The sequence below is a fragment of the Lampetra fluviatilis genome, chromosome 35 (genome assembly GCF_964198595.1).
Source record: "Lampetra fluviatilis chromosome 35, kcLamFluv1.1, whole genome shotgun sequence".
NCBI classification, from domain to species: domain Eukaryota; kingdom Metazoa; phylum Chordata; class Hyperoartia; order Petromyzontiformes; family Petromyzontidae; genus Lampetra; species Lampetra fluviatilis.
In genome coordinates this window covers 1,223,288-1,243,853 of record NC_136309.1, presented here as the reverse complement: position 1 = coordinate 1,243,853, position 20,566 = coordinate 1,223,288, and the positions used below count along the sequence as shown (strand labels likewise).

The 20,566-nt window shown below is 54.3% G+C and overlaps 1 protein-coding gene across 2 annotated transcripts in view; it reads left to right on the top strand.

The window, feature by feature from the left end:
- Positions 1-20,566, top strand: part of LOC144944469 (myosin phosphatase Rho-interacting protein-like) — a 160,250-nt gene that overhangs the window by 113,225 nt on the left and 26,459 nt on the right. The window contains exons 6-10 of one of the 2 annotated variants that reach the window (XM_078872634.1): positions 6,717-6,837; positions 7,461-8,292; positions 9,636-9,786; positions 12,000-12,104; positions 16,150-16,206. In XM_078872634.1, the coding sequence (XP_078728760.1) occupies positions 6,717-6,837; positions 7,461-8,292; positions 9,636-9,786; positions 12,000-12,104; positions 16,150-16,206 (1,266 nt within the window). The remainder of the gene's footprint in view (positions 1-6,716; positions 6,838-7,460; positions 8,293-9,635; positions 9,787-11,999; positions 12,105-16,149; positions 16,207-20,566) is intronic. The other variant, XM_078872635.1, reaches the window with a different exon arrangement.

The window sequence follows — 20,566 nt, the reverse complement described above, 5'->3', positions numbered from 1 at the left end:
GGGTGTGTGTGTAGGGTGTGTTGTCTCTGCCTGTGTGTGTGTAGGGTGTGTCTCTGTGTGTGTAGGGTGTGTGTGTAGGGTGTGTCTCTGTGTGTGTAGGGTGTGTGTGTAGGGTGTGTCTCTGTGTGTGTAGGGTGTGTGTGTAGGGTGTGTCTCTGTGTGTGTAGGGTGTGTGTGTAGGGTGTGTCTCTGTGTGTGTAGGGTGTGTGTGTAGGGTGTGTTGTCTCTGCCTGTGTGTGTGTAGGGTGTGTCTCTGTGTGTGTAGGGTGTGTGTGTAGGGTGTGTTGTCTCTGCCTGTGTGTGTGTAGGGTGTGTCTCTGTGTGTAGGGTGTGTGTGTAGGGTGTGTCTCTGTGTGTGTAGGGTGTGTGTGTAGGGTGTGTCTCTGTGTGTGTAGGGTGTGTGTGTAGGGTGTGTCTCTGTGTGTGTAGGGTGTGTGTGTAGGGTGTGTCTCTGTGTGTGTAGGGTGTGTGTGTAGGGTGTGTTGTCTCTGCCTGTGTGTGTGTAGGGTGTGTCTCTGTGTGTGTAGGGTGTGTGTGTAGGGTGTGTTGTCTCTGCCTGTGTGTGTGTAGGGTGTGTCTCTGTGTGTGTAGGGTGTGTGTGTAGGGTGTGTTGTCTCTGCCTGTGTGTGTGTAGGGTGTGTCTCTGTGTGTGTAGGGTGTGTGTGTAGGGTGTGTTGTCTCTGCCTGTGTGTGTGTAGGGTGTGTCTCTGTGTGTGTAGGGTGTGTGTGTAGGGTGTGTTGTCTCTGCCTGTGTGTGTGTAGGGTGTGTCTCTGTGTGTAGGGTGTGTGTGTAGGGTGTGTCTCTGTGTGTGTAGGGTGTGTGTGTAGGGTGTGTCTCTGTGTGTGTAGGGTGTGTGTGTAGGGTGTGTCTCTGTGTGTGTAGGGTGTGTGTGTAGGGTGTGTCTCTGTGTGTGTAGGGTGTGTGTGTAGGGTGTGTTGTCTCTGCCTGTGTGTGTGTAGGGTTGGCCGGTGTGTGTGTAGGGTGTGTTGTCTCTGCCTGTGTGTGTGTAGGGTGTGTCTCTGTGTGTGTAGGGTGTGTGTGTAGGGTGTGTTGTCTCTGCCTGTGTGTGTGTAGGGTGTGTCTCTGTGTGTGTAGGGTGTGTGTGTAGGGTGTGTTGTCTCTGCCTGTGTGTGTGTAGGGTGTGTCTCTGTGTGTGTAGGGTGTGTGTGTAGGGTGTGTTGTCTCTGCCTGTGTGTGTGTAGGGTGTGTCTCTGTGTGTGTAGGGTGTGTGTGTAGGGTGTGTTGTCTCTGCCTGTGTGTGTGTAGGGTGTGTCTCTGTGTGTGTAGGGTGTGTGTGTAGGGTGTGTTGTCTCTGCCTGTGTGTGTGTAGGGTGTGTCTCTGTGTGTGTAGGGTGTGTGTGTAGGGTGTGTTGTCTCTGCCTGTGTGTGTGTAGGGTGTGTCTCTGTGTGTAGGGTGTGTGTGTAGGGTGTGTCTCTGTGTGTGTAGGGTGTGTGTGTAGGGTGTGTCTCTGTGTGTGTAGGGTGTGTGTGTAGGGTGTGGTGTCTCTGTGTGTGTAGGGTGTGTGTGTAGGGTGTGTCTCTGTGTGTGTAGGGTGTGTGTGTAGGGTGTGTTGTCTCTGCCTGTGTGTGTGTAGGGTGTGTCTCTGTGTGTGTAGGGTGTGTGTGTAGGGTGTGTTGTCTCTGCCTGTGTGTGTGTAGGGTGTGTCTCTGTGTGTGTAGGGTGTGTGTGTAGGGTGTGTTGTCTCTGCCTGTGTGTGTGTAGGGTGTGTCTCTGTGTGTGTAGGGTGTGTGTGTAGGGTGTGTTGTCTCTGCCTGTGTGTGTGTGTAGGGTGTAGGGTGTGTGTGTGTCTCTGTGTGTGTGTAGGGTATGTGTGTAGGATGTAGGGTGCGTGTGTGTAGGGTGTAGGGTGTGTGTGTAGGGTGTGTGTGTGATCCTGCCAGTGGGCGTTCGATACTTCACGTGGCCTTAACGTGCACCTAGCCTGGCACAAGCGCCGCGGTGCTTGTTGTTGCTGTTGTTGTTGTGTGCGTATGCGGGCACGGGCACGTGTCGTCTGACTGGGTCTCTAATGTCTTTATTGCGGCTCAGCGGGAGCCCAGTACAGAGCACCGCTCACAGCGGGGGGGGGAACAGAAACTCTGTGGACCCGCCAGGGCTTAACGAGGGGGGACATCCTGGGGAGGTCACGAGGGGGGGGGGCATTCTGGGTGAGTAACGAGGGGGGAGATAACGAGCGCAATGTGGGGTAGAGAGGGGCTGGCAAAGGTGTGGGGGGGGGGGATCCTGCTGGATCTTAGGATTCTTGCGAGCGGACACAGGCAAGAGGTGTTTACTTACGACCACTTGGGAGCCGATGGGGTCTCTGTTGCAGGGGACACCGCCTGAGATGGCAAAAGTCAGACGCAGAGAAAAGTTCGAGGAGCAGGTGAAAGTGCGATATCGAACAGCGGTGGCTGAACCTTTCATTGACGCGTCGGTTAAACAGGCGCACGCAGTCGTCACCGCTCTTCAAACATAATTTTGTATTGTTATTATTAAACCTGTGCGCTTAATCTGATCAGCGTGGCGAGATACAAACAAATAACACCCCACGATTGGAGGCCGTCATCCAGCAGTGGATTGATAAAGGGCTGCCCTGTACGTGTGTGTGTGTGTACAGTGTATGAAATGGCCGTGTCAAGCTGTGTGTGAATGTTATGATGTGCCGATTGTGCTGAGGCTCGCTATGAGCAGCCATCGCTCCGTGGGAGTGTCTGTGGACAATGCCACTAGACCATGAAGAGCACAAAACATCCACCCCCATCTTTTCTATTTTTGGGGGCCGGACAGGTTTCCCGAGATTTCTCGTCGACTGCCCTCACTGTTTTTCCAGTCGCCGCTCGGTTGGACTAAAGGAAATGGTTACTGACGAGTCGCAGCAAAACCGACATCTGAATATGTTTCATTGATCTATCTATTGATCTATCTATTGATCTGTCCTGGAGAAATCCGATGAGCTGTGAAGCTCTTTTTTCACAGATGTCCAGATAGGAGTGCAGAGTATAGTTAAGGTAAGGAAATCACTGTCAGTAAATAAATTTACTGGAACTAAACATTACATTTTTTTAAACCAGGTATTCTGTTTAAGAAACAAATGATAGTTCAATGAAATGGCTTATCAAGTGGAAATTTATAGCAGCCAAATACTCTAAACGTTTGTTGACCCAAAACTCCTTGTCGAGGAGGGCCCTGCTTCAGATGATGTTTTGAAATACGAACTTGCATCTGGGAGGAAACTGGAGTACCCGGAAAAAAGTCGCCCTCACACAATCCCGTGCAGTTTGTTTTTGCGTGGCGTCCACATGCGACTGCATCTCAAGACAAAGGCGGTCGCGGCATCGCGCGCTTTCAGATGCCCCTCTGCGGCCGTCCGGAACGCTCTTTCGATACTAGGAAGCCATTGGAGCTATGCACTTTTAAATCTAAATTATACAACTCATTTCTTTCGAACTGCTTTTTGTGTTGAGTTGGTTGTCCTTCCCCCGCGCCTCCGATGTGGACGGTTAGCTACGTACGGTGCGAAGGAAGTTCAACGTGTATACATTCACGACGCTGTCACGATGGCAGCGGAGGTAATTTAATTCCTCCCCCCGTGCCACACGCATGTCCTCTGTGTCACCGCGTGTCACCGACACCCGGGGGAAGCATCCTTCACGTCTCTCTGCGAGCGCCGTCTCAAGTTGTCTCGCGTCGTCTCGAAATGAAGACGAAGGGAGAGCAGGCGCGTCCCCCACACGGCGCGGCGATGCCGGCGATACGAGACACGGCGACACTCGATAGCGTCATTAGTCGGTGTGTGTCCGCGTCAGGAATTAGCCCACGGGCCCTCACGGTTTTTTTTATTGCGGAGGAAAAATGTAAATAAAATGAGGTGCTAAACATAATGGGTGCTTTTATAGACTTGAGCAGCACTCATTGTACTTAGGCCGAGCAGTGATGCATTCTGGGAGCTTCCGTGCTTGTCAGGTATGCAAATTAAATATATTGGAACTCGATTTCTTTGAACATTTCAATGACGCGAACATACACATTACTGTCAGCGACTTGCGTGTGTGTGCCTGGCGTTGTGACGATGGTGGCGCGTGCTTCGATGCACAGACAACTGCTGCATGAGCATCTTCTGTTCCTTTGCTGCGTTGTGTTCCCACTGTGGGTGTGTGTGATTTTGGGTTCACTTTGTTTCCATACACTGTGATTATACATGAATATCCATTCACAGTCCTTGTTGACCCCCTGCTGGGTGAAGTATTCGCCAGTGGGTAGTCTATTCGCTCTCAGGTTTCGACTGTAGCACAGCACAGCAAGATCCACTCTTGTAAACAATGTCACAGCTTCCTTTAAAGTCTAGCACTTAGCGTATGGACTTCTTGAGGAATATCTTCAGTCATTGGTAATTTTGCCAAAGCAAAATTCACGGTCCACTTTGACTGTATAGCATTTTCCAAACATATGAGATGAGTTCCAGCAAGATAGGAAGAAGCAAGAATGTGACCCCACTTTGTTCAATATGATGGGGTCATCATTCAGGCAGCAGCGCACTGATCGTGGCCGGGTGGCCGGGTGGCCCAAGGGTCAAGTCACGGAGCCTGCAATGCTGAGGTCCTGGGTTCAGGTCCAGGTTTCAGCCGCTTGTAATTAAACCAGGTTCTTACTTGTAGTGAGTTAGTTGATGGTCTCGACATGGTCATTAGTGACTGCACAAAGAAAATAGAAAGTAAAATGAGAGATTTCACTTAATTCGTTATAGTCTCTGTATGCAATGGTTTTTTTTTTATATTTTACTCGTAGTGTGGGTGGAGAGGTAGGTCTGTAACGCGCGGTGATACACTGCTCACTTTGCATCACCACGTGTTAACACAGTTCACATTTGATTTGGAAAAAAGCAACAACAAATGGCCAAAATACATAATAGGAAGTAGCACATGGCAATAGGTAGCAGTGATGGTTGGTCAGGGTGGGAGGGATATGGGCAGAGGGTGGAAGGGAGGGGGGATGGGGAGACAGGGAGGGAGGGAGACGGGGTGGGAGGGAGATGAAAGGGCAAGGGCTGTTCGGTACAGCACCACTTATTCCTCCTCTGTTGTCGCGTTCCGCACGTCCGCTTTGTGCCCGACTCCACCGCCCGTACGCCGTTTCGGCAGAACTCCAAGTGTCAGCGTGTTTTGCCCTCGCGATGTCCTGCGCTGTTAGCCCCACAATGCCCCCCGACCTTCTGAACGAAGCCTCCTCCGCCGGCCGATCCAGACCGTTAATCCCACGCGCCCAGGCCAAGACGTCACGTCGAGGTCCGCTCCCACACGGCCTCGTACGCCGCCGATGAATGAGCGCTTGTTGCGGGCGGGGTTCGCGCCCTCGTGGTCTCCGCCAAAAGCTGCGCGTGTTTCCACGTCCCATTCATCGATTCGCTCGTTCACTCACTCGGCCATTCGTTGCTCCCCTCTACCCCCCCCCCACCTCCTCCGCGTTCGATGCCAAACGCTGCGATGCAGGGGGCACAAAGCGGCCAGCGGAGGTGCTGGGAGCTGTTTGTCCCCAGAAGTGCTCGTGGCCGTTGGCCGAGCGTGGTTCGCACGGATCCTGGTGCAAGTCGAGTCATGCAGTTGGGCTTCCTCTCTCATTGGCCCGGCACCTGGGCCTGTCCAGGCACCTGGGCCTGTCCAGACCCGTGGGCCCTGGTAAAGTGCCACCTCCTGATGAGCGCCTGACAGCTCGGCCACCGCATCAACGCGCGGCGCTTTTCAGATGCGATTCTGCGGCCGTCTGGAACGCTCTTCCTTCCGATGTTAGGATGCCACTGGGAGATATGCACTTTAAAAAATAATCTAGATTGAAAAACTTATTTTTTTAGAACTGCTTTTTGTGTTTAGATGGTTGTCCTTCCCCGACACCTCGATTAGTATGGTGTGAAACGTCCAAAATACATGCATATGTACACTGCCCTTGGTTCTCCGTAAACTCCACGGCTGAATCCATCATCGGCGATGTGCTCACTGTGATGTGGAGCGTTGTGTAATCTTGTGGAGGTGTCGGTGTGCCACGCTGGGGCAGCATGTGTGAGACTCCCACGTACATAAACATGAGGTGGTATTTGTATCAGGCAGGAGAGTAATTACGTCTGTAATCAAAGTACGGCGAGGTTTTACTGCTCTCCCCTCATATGCGTGGGGCTTGCCCCCCATTTCTCTACGCGTGGAAATAATTTGGTGGAAAAGAAACTGCCTGGAAATTCGAATTCAGGACCCTCATACAAGTGATTATTAAGACTCCGAGAGGCCTTTATTGTGGAAACAAAGAAACTATTCTTTTTGAGAGATAGACATTGTGAGCATTCACGACTGCTGGAAAAAAACGTTGTGATACTGAATCTGGTAGTGGTGCGCAAGCTTAAAACAACAAAAACTCAACACGTTCGTCAAGTACGCTTGCCTAAGAGCAGAAAAGTATTTAGTTGATGACAGTTTGGGCAATTGCCCTTCTCTATAGCAGGGAGATAGAGAGGCCACGGAGGCTGCGTGAATAATATCTGGAGACTGCTGTACGCACCATGGGGCCCGGCTTATAATACTAATCCGTGGACTCCGGCAAGAACAGAAGGTTGTGTTTCACGTAGACGGAGCGGTGTGCGAGCGTAGCCGTGTTGTGGTCCGCTGCCAGCCCTCGCCTCGCCTTTGGCCCAGCCTCGCCGCCTCTAACCCGGCGCTGGTTTCCGCGCAGGACGTGATCGTGACCCACGCGGTGCAGGTGGACATGTCCATCCCGGTGGATCCGGCGCACCGGAGCCCCAACGCGGAGAGGATGGACCCCCCGCGGTGCTCGGTGACGCGGTGCCCGGCCGGTACGGTCCTCGTGGTGCACGATACCAAGACCCCACCGAGCCGCTGAGCCCCTGAGTCCTCTCCACTGCTCCTCAGGACAGGCTCCGAGTTGTTGCAGAGGGCGCTCGGTGGCTCAGTGATGAAAGCGCTGAGCTGGCGCCGCCAAGGCCCCCCCCCCCCCGTGTTTGGATGTGGGCTTTAGACCGGCTTAGCAAGAGTTGTGAGTAAATGGTCTTGGCCTATTCAACCATTGCTTGTACCAACAACAACAAAACTCCTTCATATGACTTTGTTTTTGTGCATAATTGGTCTAAATTTCAGACTTAAAAATATTGGTTTGGCTGAAATTTTATGACAATTACTCTGTAGCAGGGCGTGTATAAAAGTGCTCGCCCTGAGTGTGACATACAGCAAGAGGTAATTTGAATGGATCTCATTACATGATGCCAATAGCAAAATTGTGGTGTTCAATTTTAGTGTCAGTCGGGTCACCAACGACTGTCCCGAAAACACCCCCCATCATAAGAAAGTTGTTTTTTTGCACTTCATTCGATGAAATTCCATCACTGAGAATAAAAAAAATCAGTTTGACTGTCAAAAGATTATCCGTTCGTCTCTCACTGCTAACCCCGGCGATTCTCAGGCGTGGGCGCCCGGCCAGACCGCCCGCCCAGCGGCACCTTCTCCTTCGAGCCGGCCGCGCACCGGGCCCACCCGGGCCCCGGCGCGACGACGGAGCCGCCGGCAACGCCGTCGCGCTCCCACAACGGCTCCCGCGGCGACGAGCGTGACCACCGCCGCCAGCTCCCTCCGTCGTCCCCGCACGGCGCCCAGCGCTCGTCGGCGGCGCCGCCGCCCCGGGAAGGCGTCCCGGCGTTACCGCGCGGCCGCTCCCCGAGACTCGGGGGCCCCGCGCCGCCGCAAGACGCCCGAGACTTCTGGCCGCCGACGCCCAGGGGCCGCTCCCCTGAGGCGCGGCACGGCTCCGCGTCGCAGGCCCAGGCCCCCTCCGCCGACCGCGCCAACGGCACGCGGTCCCCGTATCCCCGGGGCCGATCTCCGGGGCCTCGAGGTCCGCTCGAGCACGCCGGCGGCGGCGGGGGCAGCGGCGGGGGCGGTGGCGGCGGCGGTAATTGGCGGATCGGCGACAGAGACGACGACGACGACGACGACGGCGGCGACCACCGGAGGAGGACCAGAGGCGGGGGGGGCGCGACGCCGAACGCGGGGGGCGTCCCGTACCCGCGGCTCGCCAGCACGTCGGATTCGGACACGAGCGGCGGCGGCGGCGGGAGAGAGTACGCGAGCCTGGCGGACGTGCCGCGCGCCCGGCGCATCGGCCACCGCGACACCTTCGTGGCGGAGAAGCGGCGGCTGGAGCACAAGCTGCGCACACGGAGCCCCGGGCGCGACGAGGTGGAGCGACTCTTCGGCAAGGACCGCCGCTCGCTCGGGCAGGGCTCGCCGCACGACAGGTGAGCGCGCTCCCCCCGCCGCCTGTCGGGCCCCGCGACGTTTGTTCGGGTCGTGCGTCTCGATCCCCCGTCCCGGGATCTTGTTCGGCGGCTTCATACAAGCGGCGGGGGAGGCCTCTCTGAGGACTAACGGCACGAGCTTTCACCGGACTCCCGGCACAGACTCCCGGCACAGGAGTCCTGTGAAAGCTCCCACCCTGCGAAATTTTGTCAACATCTCGCAACTCTTTCGCCTGGTATGTAGGGGCACGTGGGTTGAATCCCGACTCTGCCACCCGTATCTTTGGATCTACTTATTCCGCTGTCTCGTTCTGCTCGCACAGTTATCCCACCCCAGTGCCTTCCACCTTAGCCTCGCTCTTCAAAAGAAAGATCTTAGAGGGGTTACTAATTGCGATGATGGGGCCCATTTATTTCGAAATGGTCGATTTCAGAGGAAACCACCCCCGTTGGATCTCAGAGTAGTTTCATCGAAACGTCGCCGTACGTCACCGTTCCAGTCGGCCACGCAGAGCATTCAAGCCAACGGCTGAGCCGCCTTATTGATCGGTAATATGACCGATACGTGGGCACGTTCAAGTAATATCTTTGTAAACGTGACGACCTCGTCGGGTGGCGGAGGATGAGGGACCAGAATTTTTTTGGCCTGAAACCATCACGTGGCCCAAACCTGAAACCAAACATCCATCATTGCATCGGCTGCGGCAAACCGACCACGGCGGCAGAGCACCCCTCGAGTGCCGCTCGCGCCCTGTGCTGCAGTGCCACCTAGCTGCTCGCCGCCTTGCTCGCCGTTTCTCGCCCCCGTTGCCGTGCCAGGCCATAGCGGCCGCCCTCTGAGGGTCGTGGGGTAAACCGGCAATGTCCCTCTCGGTGGGCAGCGGCCTTACAAGGAGTTCCGGGTATATCGTGGTGGAAATGTGTTTGCGTCCCGGTAGCATGTAAGGAGGAGGCATCCAGAGATACAGCATCCAGAGCTCTCTGCTCTATTTAGACTCACATCCAAATTGTATGATATCACGTGATGGGACCATTTGTGACGCATGTCATGTGCGGTGAATATATGTTTACGTGTGATACGGGGAGGAGCAGCGCACTGGTGTGCGAACTGCACCTGAGTTTGACTCCCAGCCACGGCTAACTTCGGTGGAGAATAGCAGTGCTAGGTCTACTCAGCCTTAAATGGGTACCATCAGTGGGCGAGACAAAGGTGACCGGCTCCGGTACCGGCCGCGCCAGCCCAGCCGCGAACCGTTGCCACCCTTAATAGGCGCTCGCTAACGTCGCCTGCACTCGGCATCCGCCGAGCGGTAAGCGGGGCATCTCCGTGTGTGTTTATTCAGGCACATAAGGGCTGTGGCCATGTTTGCTGCGCTGGACAGGGAGCTCGAGAGGCCGGTGTCGAGCGACGTGGAGGAGCGGGTGGACGCCTCCTTGCACAGCCCCGTCGCACGAGAGTCTCCGCGGGGGGCGACGCGACCTGCCGACACCAAGGTGACGCATCCCAGCCCACAGACTCCACGCGCACAAAGCCTGGACACAAAACCCGGACACAAAACCTGGTCACAAACTGTACACAAAGCCTGGACACAAACTGGACACGCCCGGACGAGGCTGGATGGGGTTGGCGTGGGCGTGTGAGGGTGTGGGACGGGGTGGTAGTCGTAGTAGAGGTTCGTAGCGCTACGCTGCTCTACGAACCCGGTGACCCCAGCGACCCCAGCTCGATTTCCGCTCACGGCCGCCAACACCGGTGACGATTATGTGAACCGGATCCTGGGCCCCCTCTAGGTCGACTCAGCCTCAAATGAGAACCCGGTGCGGTGTGTAAAAACATCGCCACTGGGGAGACAACGGCGGCCGGGCGTGGTGCTGGCCACCCACCCGCTCGTGTGCCGTGCCAGCCTTGTTACAGGCTACACGGGGGATCTTTGTCTTTGTGTGAGATGTGCAAGGGGCATCAGGCTCACGAGACGGGATGGAATTTTGACTTTTTAGACACGGGGGAGACGCAAGGATCTCCGCGTAGCATCGCGTGGGACCCTCACAGACTCGATGAGCAGGACAACGTTTGACTCTTCCGACTCAGGGGAGCGACTCTGAAGCGTGCGAGGGTTGTTTTAGGGAGCGAGCGGCTAGAGGAGGAGGAGGAAGTGGAGGTCTCTGGGGCCGAGTCGGGTCAGAGAGCGGGGTGAGTCGTCGGCTGACACTGGGGTCAGTGAGAGTTCAGCCACCAGAATTGAGGAGTCTTTTTCCACAAGGGATGCAGTCGAGTTTCGCCGAGGCCGTAGATTCACGGCACTCGGCTGCGTGTGGTTCTGCTGCTGCGCATCGGCAAATGGAACTCGAGGTGACGCGAACACAAAGCACACAAACCGGAGGAAGTTTGGAAACTTTAATTCATTTTATCATCACGCACAGTCAGCGAAGTGTCCACAAAGTGACAGCACAGCCAAACTAAGCTCTCGATTGCTAGGAGACATTTCTGACGATGTCGAACCATCGGATGCCAAGAAGGAAGTGTAAAGTAATAACTAATGTGCTGACCCACGCGTGACCTCAGAGCTTGGCATTCCATGCACGTGAATCAGCCACTGTTTCTGATGCATTGGTGCTTAAGCACAGTTTGTCGGGGCGATCGTGCTGGTTGGTTTTGGTTGTAGCGTTTGCGCCGATTCGTCGATAAATATCATCCTGCATCGAGTCGCGCGCTCGTAAGAATCGATGCTCTTCGATTGGTATGTGCGGAGCAGTGGCGCAGTCGGCAGCGTCGCTAAGCTACGAATCCCATGACCCAGAATTCGATTCCTGGCCCACAGGTACTGGTGACGCGCACGATGGAACGGCGATGCGTGGCTGTCGCGGTGTGCCTGGCAGTCGTCCCAGGCAGCTTGTTTATCAGCCCAGGCTTTGCTTCGTAGATCCCGGTTGACTCATGCAGTGGCTTTATAGCTCCGAGTGCTGCAGACGATCGTACGAATGTGCCAGAGGCCCGGAGCAGCTGTGCAAGGAGCCCGCTGGCATTTCGTCGCTATTTCGGTCCGGGGTGAAGTGGAATGCCTAAGAAAAGCATTGGGGCCCGCTTGTAAACAGGCCGACTCGCTCAGAGATGTTGATGTCTTGCGATTGTTATTTCAGTGGAGACCGTGCTCATCTTTGTTTGGCAGCCCTGAGCCAGTGATTGTAATTCCACATTATCGTGGCGTGGGCCAGTATTTCCAGAAGAAGAAACACTGTTGGTTGGTCGATTGACCAGTTTTAATTTTACTGGGTGAGAATCCATGGAGACTTCAAGTCTCAAATTAAGGGTGGCCTGAGTGAACAAAAGGAAACCAATGGGACCGTTACCATGTAGACTTGCTACAAAGTGGTCCCTATTTTAACGACCCTCAAGTGATGATGGGCTAAGTCGATCTCTTGGCTCTAAACTCGCAACTCGCTGGCTCAAGAGCTCTGACCACAGAAGCACAAATAGTGCTTGCTCAGTGTCTCCAACGCGGCCATTATGAACCCCGTGAGAACTTAGACCCCCAGCCCTGGGGGTTTAACCTTCAACCTCGGATCTCAACGGTGCCAGCCCAGCGTTTCTGACGCGCCCATTCCTAACCAAGGGTGATTGATGAATGGGGCTATCGTCTGATGTACTGTCACCTGTTTCCCCTAATGCCACACTGATTCCAGCGCCTGTCTTCTCGCTGTCGCTGCAGGTGATGGGTGGTGCTCCCATGTCCCCAGGGGGACCCCATCCCAGCCACGGATCCTTCCGGCGTTCCCAGTCCCTGGACCGGCAAAACGCGGGACTGGCCCCCACGGTGAGTGGTCTCTCCTAGTCTCATTCTACTCCCCCCACAACTCCCCTGCCGCCACCACCACCACCACTCAGTAATGGAACTGCCCCTTCGGCATCATGATGCCTCCATGGTCGCCACGGTGGCTAGGAGATGTTAACTCTCTTGCCTGGTATACAGGAGGTCGTGGGTTCCATCCCGACCCTGACGCCTGCTGTATATTTGGAGTTTGCGTGTCTCTTTCCCCGTGGTCGCGTGGATTTTTCTCTGGGCCCTCCGGTTTCCCTCCACATTTAGAATCAACATCACCACGCGTTTAAGAGTATTTGGCTGCTATGAATGTCCACATGCTAATAAGCCACTTTGTTAAGCTATCATTTGTGATAGCCAGCCAGCTGGCTTCTAAAATAGAGCTACATAGCTCAGTGGGCCTTGCCTGATAAAATAAAAAATAGTTTTATAGTTTAGTTTATAGGCAGCAGGCGAAAATGTTATTGAGATAAAAAAAACACAACAATGAATGACCGAAAACGAGAGAGTGCAAGGTCGCTGCCAGCGTGGGCACCCACCCGGTAGACTGACGCACACCGACTGCTTCAGTCTTCCCCGTGCTCTGCTACTGGTGGCCGTACCCTCTCGCTGGCTCCGGGTTCGAATGTCAGCTGCTCGTGATTCGATTCGAGGGGACTAAGCTCTTTGAGTCCTAAGCAATCCGCAAACCTATGGGATCCCTCTCGTATCAAGTCGATCCCTCATGTGCAGGCCCGTTCATACGGTGTGACTCCCCCGTGGGTCAAATGCGGGCCGGTGTCGATCAAGCCTGCGCTTCAAAACGGCCAACCGTGGATTTAAAAAAAGTAAAACAATGTGCTTAAAAATGACATGGCCCATTTTTATTTTGCAATAATCATCGTCATCATGTCACACCTCCAATTAGCACAGTTGGCTACGTATGGTGCGAAAGAAGTTGGACATTTGTACGTACGAAATCCATTTTAAATATTTCAGCGAGAAGTGTACCACTTTGTGTCAGAGAAGGACTCTGGGAGATGATTTTGCATAACTGCCAGACACCTCAAGTCACTTTATGAGTGCTGCACAGATCACACGGTCTGCAAGCCAGGGTTGTCATTTGACAATCAAAATTAGATTGAGTAATCCTCAATAAAGTGAAAAAAAATATTTATTGTAATTATTTTGCCTGCAATTATTAAGCTGAGACTATAAACTGACTAAACTTAACAACCCGAGTTCAGTCACAGTAGGCAGCTGAAACTAAGATGTGAACCCAGCTTCTCAGCGGTGCTGGCTCAAACTCCTGAGTCACACGGCCACTCCAAGCACACCGTGCATGTTTATACGTGTTTTAGTTTTCTGTTGCTGGGCTGAGTGTCTGGGGTCTGCATCAATCAGTGGTTGCGTGTGGAGCCGTTTCACGGACGGGCAGCATATCCAGATATCATTCCAGATTTCACACCGGATTTTCCACCAAAACGGATTATCTTTCCCGTGGAACCAACTGGGCCTGAGCCGGCCCCTGTCGGCCCCCGACCCTCCCACCAACGACAGCGCAACCGCTACCTCTGTTGCCCCCCCTCCGTGCATCGTCCACGATTTATGGCTCAGTTTATTTTCTGCCGTGTTAAAATGCGAAACGGGAGACAGCAGCGAGGAGGAGCGCTGTGCAGCTGGCCCCGGTGGGCAGCTTTGTAAACAGCCTAAATCTGCCACCTTCGAGAATGCCACGGGGCGCGCGTCGCCCTACGCAGCAGCGCCGGCGAGGAGCCGCCGCCACCGCCGTGATAACCGCCGTGATAACCGCCGTGCATTCGCCGGCTGCCGTCTGCCGAGTTGGATAAGCGCCGCGTTTGGCGGCATGGTGGTGATGCCAGCGAGCGGCAAGCGGCAGGGGGTGAGTGACGCGTGTGTGGGGCGGACGGGCGGCTTCAACCGTGCGCGTGAACTCTATTCCGCTCGCGCGATGTACGTGGGTACGTGATTGCGCGTTATAACGATGCGGGCCCCTTTGTCAATCCACTGCTGGATGATGGCCTCCCCCCCCCCCCGCCCAGTCGGTCGTGGGTGATGTTTGGCCATGCTTCACCCACGCTGGTTAGCGCCGATGTTAGCCGCGGCCGGGAATCGAACTCGGGTGGCAAGGTTCGTGACGGAGCGCTGCCTACCGCCGCTCCAGTGCTCCATGCGCGTTGAATGCACTCGAGAGATTAAAGCAATATGTTGCGTGTGTGCACACGTGCACGTGAATGCCGAGTACACGTGTGCTGTTTGCACTCCTTACATCTGTAGCCAAAGATCTCCCTACAGCCGTTAACCGACTGTTGGGGCCAGTGGTGTTGGTGAGCACTGTGAAGGCCGGCACGGCACATGCGGGGGTGGGTGGCCAACACTCTGCCCGGCCACCTTTGTATCCCCAGTGCCGTTGTTTACACACGGCACCCGGTACTCATTTATGACTGAGTCGACCTTTGGGAGGCCGGGGACTTGTTCAGATACTCATCGCACAATATTGTCCGTGAGCGGGAATCGAACTCGGGTCGCCGGGTTTGTAGCACAGTGCTCTAAACACTACATTACCGCAGACACAAACCCACAACGTGTGTACATTCGCGTGTGCAGACGTACTGAAAATGCATGTGCTGTGCTAATGCAATGAGTTTGAATTTGCTGGCTGTTGCCCCAGTGACTAGCACAGAGCCATGCAGATTGCCTCTTGCCTGGGCTCCTCCAGGTGCTGGGTTTTGGGGCAAAATTCAATTGAAACAATCTGCCGCTTCAGCGGATTTCGTAAATGCGTTACGATGCACATGCAGCGCACACGCACGCGCGCGCGTGTGTGCTGTATAATGCGCGGAAAAACATCTAATCTCCTCCGTGGGGAAGGGTATTCAACCTTTCATACGACTTCTCCTTCGAGGTCAATATTTGCCGCTGGTAATTGCGCATTATAACGGACATCCCTCAATTACATGCCGTTATCATTCATCAGCAGGCAGTAGCCATTTGGACCGTCGCCAAAAGGGTGCGATGAGGACGATGCCTGGACGTTGCAAGGCAACGGACAAAACCTACCCCGCCGCACCGACATTTCAAACCATTTGGGCGCAAAATGTTTCCCTCCAAACTTTCCGCTGCTGAAATGACGGCGAAGCGCGATCGCAGGCACGGGCTCCCGGTTCAACGCGCCGGTCACTTCCCTCGGAATGCTCGCCGGATGTTGTCACGCGGGTAGCCGGGGTTACCGGACGGGGCCGGTGGCGCGACCGTGGCGCCGTGGCGCCGTGGGGCAGAGGTCCCCTGAAGAGGGGCAGCCGAGGCGTCGTGAACTACCGAACTGAGCGAGCTTGGCATGGCCTGGCTTGGCATGGCTTGGCGCTGTCGGCTTTAAATTCACGCCTCGTTTGCGGAGAACTCTGGCAGCACGGCACGGCGCTGGCCGCGACCACGGAGGCTCGCGCGTGCGGCGCCGTCGGCAGCGGCAGCGTTTCGCTCGCACGTGCGTGCGTGCGAGCGAGCGTGCGTGCGTGCGAGCGAGCGTCGGCAGGAGCAGTGGTGGCCCATTGGGGACCCGAAGCAGAAATTATTATTATGTATACACGTGTGTGTGTGTATGCTCACACGTGGCGGTGAGCAGTAGTGGAACTGCTAGCTCGCTTCACTATGAACCCGGCGAACAGAGTTCGATTTCTGGGCCTTCCCTAGGTCGACTCAGCCTTAAATGAGTAATGTACCTGGTGTCATGTGTAAACATCGTCACTGGGGAGACAAAGGCGGGCGGGCGTGGTGGTGGCCACCCACCCCCTCGTGTGCTGTACCGGCCTTAATAGGTGCTCGCTAACAGCACTTTCCCCAACAATCTGTTAAGGCTACATGGGGGATCTTTGTCTTTTATGCTCACACGTACCGCGACCGGGTTCTGCGGCAGACCTGGCGTGTCGACCCTCGGCTGGGAACTCAGAGGGTCGCTCCGTCTTCTGCGACACGGTTTCTAGCAGAAGCTTCAACGCATCTAATCCTCGGTGTCTCCTTGTTTTTGTTGTTGTTGTCGCAGGCTGACTCCACGAGTCTGAAGAAGGGTTGGCTCAGCTGGCTGGACGATGACGCTCAGGTAGGCACAATCGCCCTCCCCCCCCCCGTACGCCTGTGGCAAGAAACACGTGCCTGCGTTAACAGCACTGTGCAAATCCACCGCTGGATGAAGGCCTGATTTTTGACACCGTGTCGGTCGTGATGGTGTTATGGCCGCATTCTACCATGCTGGTCAGTTTGGTTTGGAGAAGGAGGGGGCCCAACATTGGTTTAGCGACCACCGGCCACTGACTTCAGCCCTGGCTGGGAATTGAACTCGGGTGGCTTGGTCCATAGCGCACTGCACTATTTAACCCGGCGACCCCCATTCCGGCCTGGCTGCTCCGTAGCCATAATTCATACATTAAATATATTGTCTCTTTGAACAATGTCATTACTTAATAATCTATTTCATTCTTTCGTGTATTTTTTTTTTCATCTTTCAACTCATCTTGTAGATGCGAGGCTCCGCGTTGCGTGTGAAGTTGTTTGACGATAGGAATTTGCTTTGTTGGCTCGCACACAATGTGAAATGGCCTCGTACTTATTTTAGTGCGGAGATAACCTGCTGGGCCCAAGGCCATCTGCGTACAAAGCCCTGCTTCACAGTGTGCACTGGACGTGGTGCTTTTTGACTTCATCAAACGCTTGCAATGCCAGCAACATACTGAGTGGCATGGGTGCGAGCATTCAGGGTTGCCACCTGTCCTGATTATCTCGGGAGGAGGCAACTGCTGTGTAAAGCTGTACGTTCTCCCAGAACTCTAATAGTCCAGGATTTTGCCAATTGCTTATTAATAATAATAATAGCAATGCGTTTACATGTCTTTCTACCCTCTTTTAGTATTCTTATTCCAATAAATATCCCAGTTTCTTTTGTACCTCAGAGGTGGCAACCCTCGCAAAAGGACTTATCATCTGACATGCATTCCTGAAACATTTGCTGAAAAGTTTTCTTTGATGATTGCTCTCCTGCGGCTGTTCAGTGATGGTGCCAAGACCCAGGCTGCTTTGCAAACGCATGCACTGTGCTGTGCATTCGCAGTGCATTCTTGGTGTTACCCATAATGCCGTGTTAGTATTTTTTTGTTACATCCGCTTGTATCACTTGAACCAATTGCGGTTATGCGTTGCGTTGCTGAAAAAAAACTAAAACGATGACGGCAAAGAGCAGATAGAGACGAGAGGGGCAGAAACATTGCCGTGTCACTCGCGTACCTGGAGTTGGCACGGCGTGGTTCACATGGGGCCTCGTGTGACCACGGTGCAGTTGCACCGCCTACACACCAGACAGCTCTCCCACCGCCCACGGTCCTTTGTACGTCACGCTACTGCGGTGTGGCGGTGGTGGGGGTTGGTGGATCATGCAGAGATGGAGCCAGGGTAAGATTCGCAGCAATGATGTAGTGTTTGTTGCAGGCGGTACAGCAAGTAGGTTAGTGACTAGCAGCAGTGTCGTTGCGTCGTGGCGCGACGGCGTCCCGGGGGAGCCACGTCGCATTCTGTCGCGCTGGCCCTCTGATGTGGGCTCTCAAAGGAGCCCGGGAAATGTCAGGGTCGTGATGGGAACGCCGTGGTGCATTAACCGCTTTCACGCCCGATCCTCCGATCCTGCGCGGGTTGCCATCTCTGCTGTACGAACGACCCGGACACATTCAAGGGGCGAGGGGGGCAACTGCACGCATACAGAGTGGTGTGGGTTATTACGCAACTGATGAAAAACGATCCACAAATCGCACCTCCAAATCAGCAGCGTCACAACCACCGGGTTTTTTTGTTTTGTTATTATTTAAATAAAAAAATGTATTTAAGCAGGTGAGAAACTCAAGAGACCAGGATATTCTCACGTGCAAGAGCGAGCAAGGTCATTCGTCTTGCCAGTTGGCAGTGACGCGTGCTGCGCGTATTCCGAAACGGTGTCATTGTCGAAGTTTTGCCAAATTTGGACCCCGACGGGCGACTCTCTTTAACGCCCGTCGCGAAGCAAGACAGCGCGTCGTAGCGTCATCGCGGCGATTACAACCGCAGCAACGACCGGGGCGGTCGCCGGCTTCGAACGGTGAACTCTCTTCAGCGACAAGCGGCGAACGCACCGCGACCTGCGCCGTGCGACGCGCGGGGAGCACGGTCATGAGGGAACCGGGGCGGAGGGGTGGCAACCCCGAGACCAGACGCAGTTACCATCGCAGTTATCATCTCAGTTACCATCACAGTTACCGCTGCCTCCGTGAGTGTGGAGGTGTCGGCGGTCGCTTCCCCGAGGAACTTCGCCCACGCGGCCACGGGGGCCTGCGTGCTCGCTGATATTTTAGCGCGAATCATTTCAGAGAAAGCGTGAAGGATCCAAAATGCTTTGATGTCACGTGCTCTTTGTATGTACTGTAGATTTCTTCAACTTCTTTCGCACCATACATAGCCAACTGCGCTAATCGGAGGTGTTGGGGGAAATGACAACCAATTAAACACAACAATTGGGTTGAAAGAAATGAGTTTTAAATCTCGATAATGTAAAAGTGCCATCGCTCCAGCGGCTTTCTAATACCGGACGGAAGAGCGTTCCAGACGGCCGCATGTGACCGCCGTATTTGTTTGATGGTTATCCAAAAGCCGACGCTGCGAGGATGGCCGGAGTTGGCGTGATGGTTCACGTTCATTGACGAGATCAGCACGGAAAGCAGTTCCAGAGGAATGAGTTTTGTTGGGGTTCTCACGCCGCAGTTTTGGAAATCCGGGGGTGGTCGCCGATTCGATCTCTCCCACGCGGCGGTTTTGAAACGACGGTGGACCTCCCTTGCCTCCGTCCAGCCAGCGGCATTGGTGGATATCACCACAGTCGCTGGTGGGGTAACGCGCGGTGGGGTAACGCGCGGTGGGGTAACGTGTGGTGGAGTAACGTGTGGGTTACCCCCTCCTCTTCTAAGATGTCTGGCGGGTGCGGAAGAGTAGACCGAGTAATGAGCTACCACCAGCAGTAATTGCACGGCTGCATCGTTACATATTTTGTACACACACTCACACATGTATACATATTTACGTTTTAAACCATCATTCCTCATAGCAACCATTATTCACCATAGCAACCATCGTACCTCATGGAAACCATCGTACATCATAGCAACCATTATTTCACCATAGCAACCATCGTACCTCATGGAAACCATCGTACATCATAGCAACCATTATTTAATCATAGCAACCATCGTACCTTATGGAAACCATCATTTCTCATACACACCATAATTCATCATTGCAACCATCATTCCCCATAGTAACCATCGTACCTCATAGCAACCATTCTCCATAGCAACCATCGTACCTCATGGAAACCATCATTCCTCTTAGCAACCATCGTACATCATAGCAACCATCATTCCTCATAGCAACGCCATAAATATGTATTTATTCCATATACTGTTGTTACATTGTCATTTATGATATTTGTAAATGGTCTCGATTGTCCTTTTACAATTAGGTCCATTTTACTTTGGAACATTGAGTCAAAAAAATAATGTCCGTTTCGTTACGTAACAATAGCGTATTGTTTTTAGTCTATCGGACCATCAGTTCTCCAGACCAATATTATCCTCCAGCAGTGTTTGTTTAAGCAAGCAAGCTGTAGGCCGGTTTCAACCTTCTGGGCCTCATCAGCAGGGCGAGGCTAATTAAACTAATGCCATTGGCTTACCAAACATTATTCCATCCCCACGTTTGGGCCCTGTCAGCGCAAAGGTTCTGCATTCCACACAAATCCACTGCTGGATGAGGGCATCTCAACGCTGTTGCTGTTCGTGACGGTTACCAGACCATACTTCGCCACGCTGGTCTCAGCGGGTTGGGGAAGGGGGCAGCACAGACATCGGCGCGTAGAGAGAGGCCCTCCACTAGAGGAGAGCTGTAGAGAGCCCCTGCAGAGGGCATCTTGGCCTACTTCTCCACACGTGACCTGCTGATCGACTACCTGTGGTGAACCAATGTATACCTCTGGGTGGACAGCGGCGGGGATGAATGGAACTGGTGATGTGTGGGTTGCGAGTCCCAGAGTGCCACGGCAACATCGCAGGAGCATAGAAGTACAGTACAATGATAGATTTTGCCACATTGCCTTCTGCCTGTCGCGTGCAGCGTTACGGGCAGCAAAATAAACGAGGCCAGAAGACGAATTAACGAGAGGGCATTTTCACGGCGTTGGCTCCGAGCCCTGGGGAACGGGTGGGGGGGGGGGCGGACAGGGGGTCAGTCAGCAAAGGGAGGTGGGGGTGGCGACAGGCGTCGTGCCACGCACGGGTTAATGGGGCTGGCGCTCCGGAGCGCTGCGAGCGAGCTGGCACCCTCGTGTTGGGATTGCGCGCGAGGGCACCGCCCGCAACCTCCACCCCCTCCTCCTCCGTCCTCTCGTGCGG